The 12,907-nt window shown below is 39.4% G+C and overlaps 1 protein-coding gene across 5 annotated transcripts in view; it reads left to right on the forward strand.

Annotated features, from left to right (window-relative positions):
• Nucleotides 1-12,907, forward strand: part of slc27a6 (solute carrier family 27 member 6) — a 39,377-nt gene that overhangs the window by 11,493 nt on the left and 14,977 nt on the right. For 4 of the 5 annotated variants that reach the window (XR_012385961.1, XR_012385962.1, XR_012385963.1 and 1 more), the window contains exons 4-5: nucleotides 2,066-2,190; nucleotides 9,424-9,618. Coding sequence is in view for 1 of the 5 variants with exons in the window: in NM_001077386.2 (NP_001070854.2) it covers nucleotides 2,066-2,190; nucleotides 9,424-9,618 (320 nt within the window). In the remaining 4 variants the exon portion in view is untranslated. Of the gene's footprint in view, nucleotides 1-2,065; nucleotides 3,173-3,245; nucleotides 3,389-9,423; nucleotides 9,619-12,907 lie in introns of those variants that run through there. The other variant, XR_012385964.1, reaches the window with a different exon arrangement.

The raw sequence follows: 12,907 nt of genomic DNA on the forward strand, positions 1-12,907 counted from the left end.
TTATTAAACTAATTTCGAGAGGAGTACGCGCTCATGATTAACCCAGCTGGCTCATATTAGCTAATCACGATCCTATAATCAAGGATCCCGAGTTCTTATATATATCCTCCTTTTCCATTTACAACTATCTTCGTCTTAAAGAACCCCCCTCCTCCCCCTTCTTCCACCTTTATCCAAAATAGGTGGCTCGGCGGCCCAGCAACCAGCAGGAATTCCAATGGCTCCGGCTCCTTACTTGAGCTTCTTGTGTCTCTGCGTGGAGCTGGCACGTTTCCCCTGGGGTTTCAGTTCTCTCCCAAAGCCTAAATATGCTCTGCATTGTAGACCACTTAAACCCAAGTCTCTTTTACTAGTCGTCTCGCTCTTAGGAAGTTCACCTTGGCCATAGCTGCGGGGGAGTTTGAGATCGCCCTAAGCTCAATCTCCCCGCGCCCCACAAAGGGAGGGAGCCCTGCACTCGAGGATCCCTTGAGCTCAGGGCTCTCTCCCGGGACAGCATTCCAAATAAGCTTTCGTAAGTCATGAGCTAAGTGTGAACTCTTGGAAAAAATAGTCAAATGAAACCGTTTGTGGTGAAGCAGTGGTGCAGTAGGTAGTGCTGTCACCTCACAGCAAGAAGGTCGCTGGGTCGCTGGTTCGAGCCTCGGCTCAGTTGGCATTTCTGTGTGGAGTTTGCATGTTCTCCCTGCCTTTGCGTGGGTTTCCTCCGGGTGCTTGGGTTTCCCCCACAGTCCAAAGACATTTGGTACAGGTGAATTGGGTAAGCTAAATTGTCTGTAGTGTATGAGTGTGTGTGTAAATGTGTGTGTGTGTGTGGATGTTTTCCCAGAGATGGGTTGCGGCTGGAAGGGCATCCGCTGCGTAAAAACTTACTGGATAAGTTGGTGGTTCATTCTGCTGTGGCGACCCCGGATTAAAAAAGGGACTAAGCTGACAAAAAAATGAATGAATGAATGTAACCATTTGTAAAATGAGCCTATTTTCAAAAAGTGGAGTGTTCCTTTAACAATGTGTACTGGATTTAAAGAGTTTGAGTGATTGCCAAGTGTTTGCAAAACACAGACCCCTGTTCTAGATACCATTGATCGGTCTGATTCAAGTGTACATCTGTCATTGCCTAATGCAGCTGTTTGTAAAGTCAGTGCACATAGTTTGTTTACATTTGACCTTAGATGATCATGAAGATTATTTCACTTTAATGAGTTTGGATTCATTCATTTAGCATTGTAATACAGATGATACTTTAAAGAACCCCTGGGGGTTTTGGGGGTCTCCCAACAACAGGCTGATATTCATGCAAGATCGAAAAACACTCACTTTCTTTTAATATGCATTTATTTTTTACCTAATTATCCCAACAACTCTTATATGATTAGTTTTGCAATTCATTGGTTCTCAAACCCCTTCTTAGCACGATGCTAATCTGACAGAGTAAAATGCCTACCACCGCTTATCAACAATATTGAAGTAATCAGAGTGTGTAGTATATGTGTAAACATACCTGCCAACACTCCTACCCCAGCCCCCCACCCATTGGCATTTTGGGACGGTCTGTGAAACTCCTGGGTCACCAACATTGGTATAGGATCTGATCGCAGCGGTGGCTCGTTTCGTAGTAGTTACTAACACCGCAGTACACAGTATCCGGTTCTTAACGGTGTTATTCAGACATCTCACCCCCGAACACGACTGTTGCACGTGTGTAGGAACAGCTGACAGTGGCCATAACAATAACAAATTGGAACGCGAGCTCACAAATGCATTTAAATCCATAAACAAAGCGGCACGGGTTACTTTTTCAACGTTAAAATACGACAAATTAACTCATGAATGGTACAAATTCTGGACATTTGTCAGTGCAGTCTTTCGAACCACCTTGGCTACGGGCCTGCAACTGAAACATTTCATTCAACATACTTAATTTCATGTTCACCGATTCCAAAATGAATGAACATTTTAATGATCTGTAATAGCAATTGAACTTTCACATTTGTTGTATCAAACTGGATGTTTGAATTTATTTGCTTAGCAAGTTCATATCTGTCTCTATGCTTTTGCCTTTTAGGTGCCACTTGTATTCTAAAGAAGAAGTTTTCTGCCTCTCAGTTCTGGAATGACTGCAGGAAATACAACGTCACCATTTTTCAGTACATAGGAGAGCTGTGCCGATATCTGTGCAATCAGCCTATGGTACAGTACTGCTTGCTCTCTCTTCATTTAAATGGTTTCCTCATATAATTCGATGCACTTGGGTCATTCTCAGTAAACAATGGCACTTTTGTTGGATTATTTACAGATTATTTATTTATTTTTGTTTCATTTTTATTGAAATTATGTAAAATTTTAACCATTTGTAGAACATTCTGACCATTTTTGGTACTAAAGCTCTGCATTATTTCAACCTTTTCAATAAGTTCAATAATTATTGAATATTTTTTAACTATATATTTAGGAATATCAGGATTTTTTATTTATTTAACCAATTTATTTTCATTTACCAACAATACCAAGGCAAATAAATTTAATTCACCTTATTCTTAGCCGACAAGCAGGCGCAGCCCTTTTTATCTTTTTGGCTAGAGACTTCCGGTCTCATTCACTTCTAATAATTTTTAGACATTAAAAACTGCTTGTTTTGCTGTTTAATGTTGCAAACTGATATTTTCTTATTATAATATTTTACTTGGTCTGTATAGTCATGCAAACATTTGTTTGTAGAGCAAGTAGTTTGACCGTTTTCTGCTGTTTATTATTCGTAGTCATTTCTCCCATAGGCAACTGAATCGAAAACTCTAAAACAATCGTGAAAACAGGCGCTCTTCCACATTTTAGAATAAGGTCAATAGTCAAAAACTGAAATATTTAAACACAGAGCCGGAGCAAGCTGAACTGCCGCTCTAGGCAGAGGACTATCACGCCGCCCTCAACCCCAATGTGAAAACGAAAGTGACTGGTCATAAAGTGAGGTGTCGCGGTCCTCTTTTCTGCTGCCCTATGTGCGCATATAACTGAGGATGCGCAGGTGCTGAGGGAGGGAGGTGTCGTGGACACCGCGCTCTCTATTTTGCCGCCCTATGCGCAGATATAACGGAGGACGCGCGGGTGTGGCGGGCCTCTATACTGCCGCCCTATGCGCGGATATGTAAATGAAGACACGTGGGTGCTGATGGAGGTGTCGTTGACGCTTCCCTCTCTATTCTGTCGTCTATGCGCAAATATATCTGAGGACGCTGGTGGTGAGGGAGGTGTCGCGGACATAACTGAGGATGCGGGTGGTAAGGGAGGTATCGAGGACGCCGCCCTCTCTATACTGCCGCCCTAGGCGGCCGCCTAGGTCGCCTCAATGGACGCGCCGGCCCTGTTTAAACAAGATATCTGTTCTCTTTATAATAAAATAAAAGTCTTATAAAAAAATAATAAGTCTTTCAGATGGATACATCTTATTTGTATTTACAATCTCCTCTCTGCTGCTACACGGCACTTATTTTCACGTGTTGCTATTTTGACCTGAAGTAACAAGCATGAACACGTAATTGGCTTAACAGTTTACTATGGGCTTTGCGCATGCGCTCCCCTAGCGTCTCTCGTAACTTGGTGACCATCAACTATTTTCACAGAATATGATGAACGGAGAAACCATTGCTGCCGCTCCGTTGCAAGTTTATGGAGAAAAGTAAAAACTGCTGCAGTGTTTGGATGCACTGCATTTGACTGGGGTGATTAGTTTGCCGTTATTACTGAAATGTGTATATTCCATACAAAGTGTATAGCAGATTGGTTAGTTCTACTTACTTGAATCACGGTGCGCTCGGGGCATTCAGAAAAGTTGAGATGTTTTCAACTAGGTGCGGTTGGAAAATTCAACTGCGTCCATGTGCAACATGCCATTGGAAATTACAAACTTACACCCTTAGCTTTTTTGGGCCCAGCAGACAAATTTTAATTAAAACTGTAGCCTTCATACCATATCTTTTTTTTATCAATATTGATAATGGTGTTCGGTCAATAAATATATATACCGATTTTATTGCCTAGCCCTAACCTGTCCCCTTTTTCTTGACCCATATGCATGTACTTTGTGTGACGCTTTTGTTGACATCCAACTTCGAGTCCTTCAGTTTAAAGTCAGAAATGCTTGATTTTAGTTTTGTCTCATAACAATTAGACCAGTCATAGTCCTGTTAACTCCACATTATTGCCTTCATTATGCTTCATGCCTCATTACTTTAACCAACGACCCAGGACTCCATTATGCAGGAGTTCACTGCAGAGTGTGTCTTTGGTCACGCAGACAGACTCTGTAATGAAAGAATCCTCGGTGAATCTATGAAAGTGAACTTTTTGGTTTGTGTCGCGTTTTCATGGCTGACTGACAGACAACTCTTTTGTTAATGGTTCTCATTCATGGTTCATGTGCGTCAGGACATCACCGTGCCCTACAGTCTGTCAAAGATCTCTTTGTACCCGTTCTCTAACATGGCCTGGGCAGTCACACCGTATTCATCAATGTGGTCAAGACAGACACACTGCTACACGAGCTGAGCAAACACACAAACTTTTACAGTAACAAACAAATAAGCACACACATGCTGCAATAGAAGAACCCTCAAATTATTCTAAACATGATTTCTTTAAAATGCGACGTCTCGTGGAAAATCAAGAAATAATGTTTGTCAGTCCAGTGATGAGTGTTAACTGCCAGTGCACTCAAACACTAGGCTGTTGTGAACATAGAGCTGTTCTGCTGGTCTGACTGGGTTGTATTGTTCACCCACACACACTGTCTCACTTGACTTGAGACAGAGAGTGTGCTTTTTGACATGCAGTAAGAAAGCATGTAACATCCATTCAGGTTATCCTAGCATTGAATTTTTGCCTAGACAAACATCACTCACATTGCAGCACTAAATGAATAGCCTTGAATCCTGGTGATGTATTGAAAGTTCTGTTAAAGACACTGAACTTTATTTACAGTATTTAGACTATGCAATAATGTTTCTCTGTGAGTGTTGTGAACAAGCTTAGAACTTTTGCTGAATCACTGGTGTTAATTTTTGCTTTTTTTATTGTGTCAGTACTCAGTAGCCATTGACTTGCATTTTATTAATCACCAAGGTTTAATCACCATGGTTTCAGGTAAATTTTAAAGGCAGTTACAGGTGCAGTAGGTGATCTTCCTCAATGCTAACAGCTTAGCATAAATCTCTGAATCACTGTCCCTCCCCTGCCGTCTAGAGCCACGCCTCCTTAAACACGAGCACAGCAAAAGAACCCTCTCTCTTGTGTTAAAAGCGACTAGTGCTTGTCTGGGGCGTGCAAGCCAAACTGACATGCTATTTCAGATTGAATATTTGCATGGTAAACAATATAGGGAGAGACTAGGCGGAATAGCGATATTTACTTGTGTTTTGTTGTCAAACTAATTAAAATCTACATCATCGATGCTGCAAAAGGTCCCTTATGAAACTAAAATAGTCTTATCAATCTTTCAATGGAAGATATTAGTGGCTGAACAACACTTCTGTGAAGATATAACCCATTTGTAACAACAACATCCAACGTTACACTAGCTTTGCGTGGTTTTAAAACAGAACATTACCTGTCTAAGAGAAATCCGTCAGACATAGTGTCATCCTTTCTCCAGCTTGCAAAGGTAACTTCAATATTGATTCAGGTTTTTAAAAAAAGTTTTGATTCAGCAGGTTTTGACCGCGCGCGTGCTCTCTCTCGTGAACGCGCAACGGTCGGCGAAGCTGCGTACAAACGGCTGCGCAGTTGTTCAAATCTGCATTTGCTGACAGACAGATTGGGCTACTTATCGGAATTATGAGAGATGTCGACCCGACTATATTTAATTGGATGAACATTTTGTTTCATGCATTACCCAAAATATAAAAATACATATAAATACATTTAGATCATTTACTTTAATCATTACTGTGAATTACTTATGATTACATGTGAAGAGACTATCAACCAGCACAACAAAAAATACTTTTGAAGACAATCACCAACTGCACTTTTAAATTAAAGGTACCATTGAATGAAAATATTTGCAGCTGATTAAAAGGTCTACAGTATATAGAAATGACATACCGTGAGCCTCAAACACCATTTCTCATTCTCATGTAAATCCTGTGAGTGTAAAACCCACATTGAAATATGGCCAATCAGAAAAAAACACGGACTGTTGCATTGCTCATGGGATTATTAACATACATTGTATGTTGACTACACTAAAAAAGAGGGCAAACTCGTTACATGTATACTTATGTATGATTATAATGTAATGTTTAATTATGTATAATTATAAAAGATAAGTTAATGGTGCTGTATGTACGTTTTTGACGCTTCTAAATCAAAAAAATACCTTAATATGTTTGCAGATATTTAAGAAACATGCTAAGTAAACATTCTTGTTTATCTGAAAAACATTGCTAAATTGTTTATTAATTATTAATAAATGTTAATTATCAAATAATAATAATAATACGAAAGTAAATTTTAGGTGTGCAGATCACATTGTAACTCTATGTCCTAACACGGTATGTGAGGAGATACGCAGTGATAAGCAATGGGGTATATGCCGAAGCATGCTAATAGGACTTTTAATTTGCCAGTAACCTAGGTTAAGCGCTTCCGGCGAATTGAATGCCAATGCAAAATCCGGTGCGTTCAAGGTCTGTTTTCTTTAAAAATCAGCGATCTCCACTAGCTGAGTGATATCCGATTTAAAGTGGGTCTCAGATTGTACAAGAAGCACTGCATTAAATTAAATTTTCCGCCGCCATATCTTTATAATATGAGCATTTATTTTACCCCAGTATATTCAATGGAGCTTCTGCGTTAGCCTGCCGATTCTGACGGACGTGTGTGAGTAAACAGCTTTTTAATAAATGCTAAAGTTTATTTAACTGAATGTATTTTAATGACATTACAACATCGATGCTGTATAAGGAACCGTATAAAATGAGAAAAAGTTCATAATAACAGGTCACCGGAAGTGTATCTGCATGGGAGCTGCACTAGCTCGGCATATACCCTATTTGGCACTTTGTACCAGACCACACAAATTTCTGAAGCATAAAATTGTGCACTTACTGCACTCCAACAAAATGGTAAGGTTTGTAATCGAATACATATTAAACCTCTTTAACATTATTAAATGTACATGCTGAATCACTGATATGTGTTGGCTTGCACACAGTTCACAGTTCTAAAGTTCAATTTCAAACGTTTATATGAAACGTTTTTTTTTTTTTTAAGATCTGAGGTGAATTATCTGCTGCTGCTTTTAGTAGTATGCCAATAAATGTCATGTAAAATGGCATTCAAACTCACATTATTAGCATTTAACATTGAATAAAGCACACAAGGTGTACCTTGCGGTGATCACAGTTTATCCTATTGTTAAACTGCAAGAAAGTACATATTTCAGTATTGAAATATAAATTTCAGTTGTTTGTGCACAAATTCAATTCTATTGCGTGTCGTTGCTTTTATTTAGAACAGGACCTAAGGCGGGCGAAGCTGTGGCACAGTAGGTAGTGCTGTCGCCTCACAACAAGAAGGTCGCTGGTTCGAGCCTTGGCTGGGTCAGTTGGCGTTTCTGTGTGGAGTTTGCATGTTCTCCCTGCGTTCGCGTGTGTTTCCTCTGGGTGCTCCGGGTTCCCCTACATTCCAAAGACATGCGGTAGAGGTGAATTGGGTACGCTAAATTGTCCCTTGTAAATGAGTCTGTATGAATGTTTCCCAGAAATGGGTTGCAGCTGGAAGGGCGTCCGCAGCGTAAAACGTGCTGGATGAGTTTACGGTTCATTCCGCTGTGGCGACCCCAGATTAATAAAAGGGCTAAGCAGAAAAGAAAATTAATGAATGAGGACTTAAGGCTCGATAGTCAGGCTTGCTCCTCTTGGTCTTGTCAATCTGGCAACCTGCACTTGCGTGTGTTTTGAACCTACCTAGTTTAACCATTGGGTGTCAAACTAACATACTGCACCTTTAAGTCAATGGTTTTAATTACTTTTTTTAAAGTAAAGTAACTAATCACTTTTAACAGTGTGCATAAACAAGGCTGCGTATGATTGGCCACAACTGTTTAAAGTGAGATTACAACAATGATAATTGTTTTTCTCTTATAAAGTTTTTCCTAACTTCTATTAAACATGTTAAACATAGGGACACAGTTTAAACAATTATCATTTGACAAGGAACATAATAATTTTTTAAAACTATTTTTGACAAATTAAATATTATTATTTTACACAACATAGGGTCATTGGGAAAACATACCCCTGTATACAGCGCGAAGTATGTATAGCCAGAGCTACATATGGCTGCATTTCATCTTTTAAAAAAAATGTTACGGGGCGATATGTCGCCACCGATGGCTTCTGTTTCTTTTCGCGCTGCCAGTTGACTGCTTATCTTCATGTGGATGTCTTTTCTGCTGTTACCAGTTTGCCCAGTAGCTCGCCATGTACATCAGCGGACTTGAGACGCAGAGAAAAGTTGACAGAAAGCAGGTTAAACAAAAAGCAAAAATAAAAATAAACAAGCAAATAACAAAAAAAAAAAAACTGGTAAAAATCAGGCGGCTGTGAGGGCTTTTCTTTTTCTGGATTGCTTTTGAAAACGCTGTTGTTGGGTTAAGGAAAGGAGGTGATCTGCTCAATCTGTGCTTTTTAAACACTATCGGTTGGGTTTAGGAAAGGGAATGGGTGGGGGGGATTGGTCAGACTGTCGGTCAGTCAGTTGACAGTCGCCGTGGTTGGATTTAAACGAGAACAGCAGGAGCAAATGGCACTCGCGAGAGAAATGTAAGATCTGAAAAAGCGTACACAGCAGCCTCTTATGGCGGAAAACAAAACCTGTAAAAAAAAAAAAAAAAACGCAGCTCCTGGGATGTATTTCGCAATCTCCCGAAATAAAAAAGCGTAGCTCCTGAGATGTATTTTGCAATATCCAGAAATAAAAAAACGCAGCTCCTGGGATGTATTTTGCAATCTCCAGAAATGTATATAGCGAAACGTGTCAATAATGAGCCTGGGTTGATTTTACACATGTACTTCGGACTACATCGTGCTGTGTGTGCAACATTTAGGGAGAATTTTTTAACTTGGCTAATAGAAAAATGTAACATAGTGAATCAATGCACTCTATGGCACCTGTAATGTTTAATGATATGCCTCATGGCATGTAAAAATAACAAGATATAATCATTTTTAGGTAAACTTTTAATTACACACCTGACTTAAACTAATACACTACTGTTTATGAAACTGTCCTGAACTACGATATACCAATATACCAGTTTGCTGAGTCCTATTCAGGCATTTCTGACTGTCATATTCTCCAACACAAGTGTGTGTCGGATTTTAAAAAGATGAATTATAATCTTTGTTTTGTGTTTGTGTTGATTAGGGTGAAAATGAGAAGGATCACAAGGTGCACATGGGTGTTGGGAACGGACTCCGGCAGGACGTATGGAGAGAATTCCTTCAGCGTTTCGGGGAGATCCGCATGTGTGAGATATATGGCTCTACTGAGGGAAACCTGTGCTTCATGAACCATATTGGCAAAATTGGAGCGGTTGGACGTTCCAATTTCTTTTACAAGGTTAGTTTCGTAGGTTAGTAACTAAACAAAAATGCAATCAGGGTAAGGACAGGTTTAAAGAACAACAAATAGATCAGCAAGTCCTAATAAATATTTGAATGAGAGCATAGGGTTGCGTCTCTGTGTCAGATATTCAACAAACATGAGTTGCCACCAAAAAAACATGTGATTGCAGCAGAATTTTTTCCTTGCATCTCTTTGCTTTGATGTCAATAGCACAGGGTCAATGACCATCAGTACCAGAGTAGAAATATTATCCATGTTGTGTGTTTAAAGTGTTTTTGTTTAGTTTGTTTATTTGTGCTGATGTTTCATTCTGTTCCAGGTCAAAAAATTAATGTACAATTGATTGCATTTTAACTAATTTAGGCCCAAAGTATATAGTTTGTGTCCCCGTCCATGTGACCTGAATCTTATCACTAGTAGAAATCTTCTGTATACACAGCTCACATATACTCACTGGCCACTTTATTAGGTACACCTGTCCAACTGCTTGTTAACTCACATTTCTGATCAGCCAATCACATGGCAGCAACTCAGTGCATTTAGGCATGTAGACATGGTCAAGACGATCAGCTGCAGTTCAAACCGAGCATCAGAATGGGGAACAAAGGTGATTTACGGTGCTTTGAACACGGCATGGTTGTTGGTGCCAGATGGGCTTGTTTGAGTATTTTAGAAACTGCTTATCAACTGGGTTTTTTTTAGGCATAACCATCTCTAAGGTTTACACTGAATATCTAGTGAATATCTAGCAGTTCTGTGGGTGCAAATAACTTGTTGATGTTGGCCTGAGGAGAATGCCCAGACCGGTTGGAGAAAAGCAACAGTAACTTAAAGCTCGTTACAAATGAGGTATGCAAAAGAGCATCTCTGAATTCACAACACGTCAAACCTTAAGGCAGATGGGCTACAGCAGCAGAAGACCACACAGCGTGGCACTCCTGTCAGTTAAGAAGAGGAAACTGAGGCTACAATTCGCACAGACTTACCAAATTGAGCAATAGAAGATTGGAAAAATGTTGCCTGTTCTGATTAGTCTTGATTTCTGCTGTGACATTCGGATGTTAGGATCAGAATTTGGCATCAACAACATGAAAGAATGTATGCATCCTGTCTGTATTAACTGTTCAGGCTGGGGGTGGTGGTGTAATGGTGTGGGCGATATTTTCTTGGCACACTTTGGGCCTATTAGTACCGATTGAGCATTGTGTTAATGCCACAGCCTACTGTACCTGAGTATTGTTATCCCTTCATGACCACAGTGTACCCATCTTCTGATGGCTACTTCCAGCAGGATAACACACCATTTCATAAAGTGTAAATCCTCTCAGACTGGTTTCTGAACATGAGTTCACTGTACTCAAACGGCCTCCACAGTCTCCAGATCTCAGTCCAATACAGCACCTTTAGGATGCGGTGGAAATGGGAGATTTGCATCATGGATGTGCAAATGACTAATCATGCTGCAACTGTCTGATGCTATCATGTCAATATGGACTTAAATCTCTGAGGAATATTTCCAGTTCCTTGTTGAATCCCACAAAGGATTAAGCCAGTTCTTAAGACAAAAGGGGGTCCAACCCGGTACTAGTAAGGTATACCTGATAAAGTGGCAGTTAGGTGTATGCTTCTTACATTTTTGTGCCTGTTACCAAAATACTGGAGATGCAACCAGAGGAGACACATGTATGATTTCACTTGTTCAGGTCTTTAAAAGTCTTAAATTTAATTTTCAACTTCAGCAGATGACCTGAATACCAACAGTGTAATGTAGAGGGCATGAGACATTAATTTGCGATAGCTAGTTTACTAATAGACAAAAGTGTGTAGGTTCTATTCCAGTTTTTACTCCGAATAGTTTAGGGCAAAGGCTTTATGTTCAAATTGGTGATAAAGCTGTTTTCAATTTTATTAATATTGTACATTAATGTAAAGCAGTCTTAAAGTTTTAAATATAAAAATTGGTCATTCAGATTTTGACGGAGATGCACATGAAATTTAAAATATGAAAAGGTTCATTATTATATGAATACATAAAATTACAAATGATATATTAAGCATTCTAAAAAAAACTATATTGATTCTTAAAGCTCAACAAAAGCAGGGTGCCTGTGGGTTATGAAATGTCTGTAATATCGAATTTTGAAAGGTAATTTTCAAACTTTGGAAGTGAGGGAATTGAATCCATGTTTGGAAGTTTGTTCCAAAGTTTATTTGGAAGTCATAAAATATCAGGGACTTTTGATAGTTCACTCAAAAATGTAACTTTCCTGTTAATTTACTCACCCACAGGTGATATAAGATGTGTGACTTTAATCAGATCAAAATCAAATCAAATCCCTTCTATTGTCACATCATCAGCAGCATGTATGCTATGATGAGTGAAAAGCTTAGGTGCTGGCTCCAGACAGTGCAAAATACAACGACAGTGCAAAATACAGGCAGTGCAAATACAACGACAGTGCAAAATACAGACAGTACAAATACAACAACAGTGCAAAATAAAGACAGTGCAAATACAACAACAGTGCAAAATACAGACAGCGCAAAATACAGACAGTGCAAATACAACTACAGTGCAAAATACAGACAGCGCAAATACAACAACAGTGCAAAATACAGACAGCGCAAAATACAGACAGTGCAAATACAACTACAGTGCAAAATACAGACAGTGCAAATACAACTACATTGCAAAATACAGACAGCGCAAATACAACTACAGTGCAAAATACAGACAGTGCAAATACAACTACAGTGCAAAATACAGACAGTGCAAATACAACTACATTGCAAAATACAGACAGCGCAAATACAACGACAGTGCAAAATACAGACAGTGCAAATACAAGGACAGTGCAAAATACAGACAGTGCAAATACAACGACAGTGCAAAATACAGACAGTGCAAATACAAGGACAGTGCAAAATACAGACAGCGCAAATACAACTACAGTGTAAAATACAGACAGTGCAAATACAACTACAGTGCAAAATACAGACAGTGCAAATACAACTACAGTGCAAAATACAGACAGCGCAAATACAACTACAGTGCAAAATACAGACAGCGCAAATACAACTACAGTGCAAAATACAGACAGTGCAAATACAACGACAGTGCAAAATACAGACAGTCGCAAATACAACTACAGTGCAAAATACAGACAGCGCAAATACAACTACAGTGCAAAATACAGACAGCGCAAATACAACTACAGTGCAAAATACAGACAGTGCAAATACAACGACAGTGCAAAATACAGACAGCGCAAATACAACGACA

This window comes from Danio rerio, chromosome 10 (genome assembly GCF_049306965.1).
Source record: "Danio rerio strain Tuebingen ecotype United States chromosome 10, GRCz12tu, whole genome shotgun sequence".
NCBI classification, from domain to species: domain Eukaryota; kingdom Metazoa; phylum Chordata; class Actinopteri; order Cypriniformes; family Danionidae; genus Danio; species Danio rerio.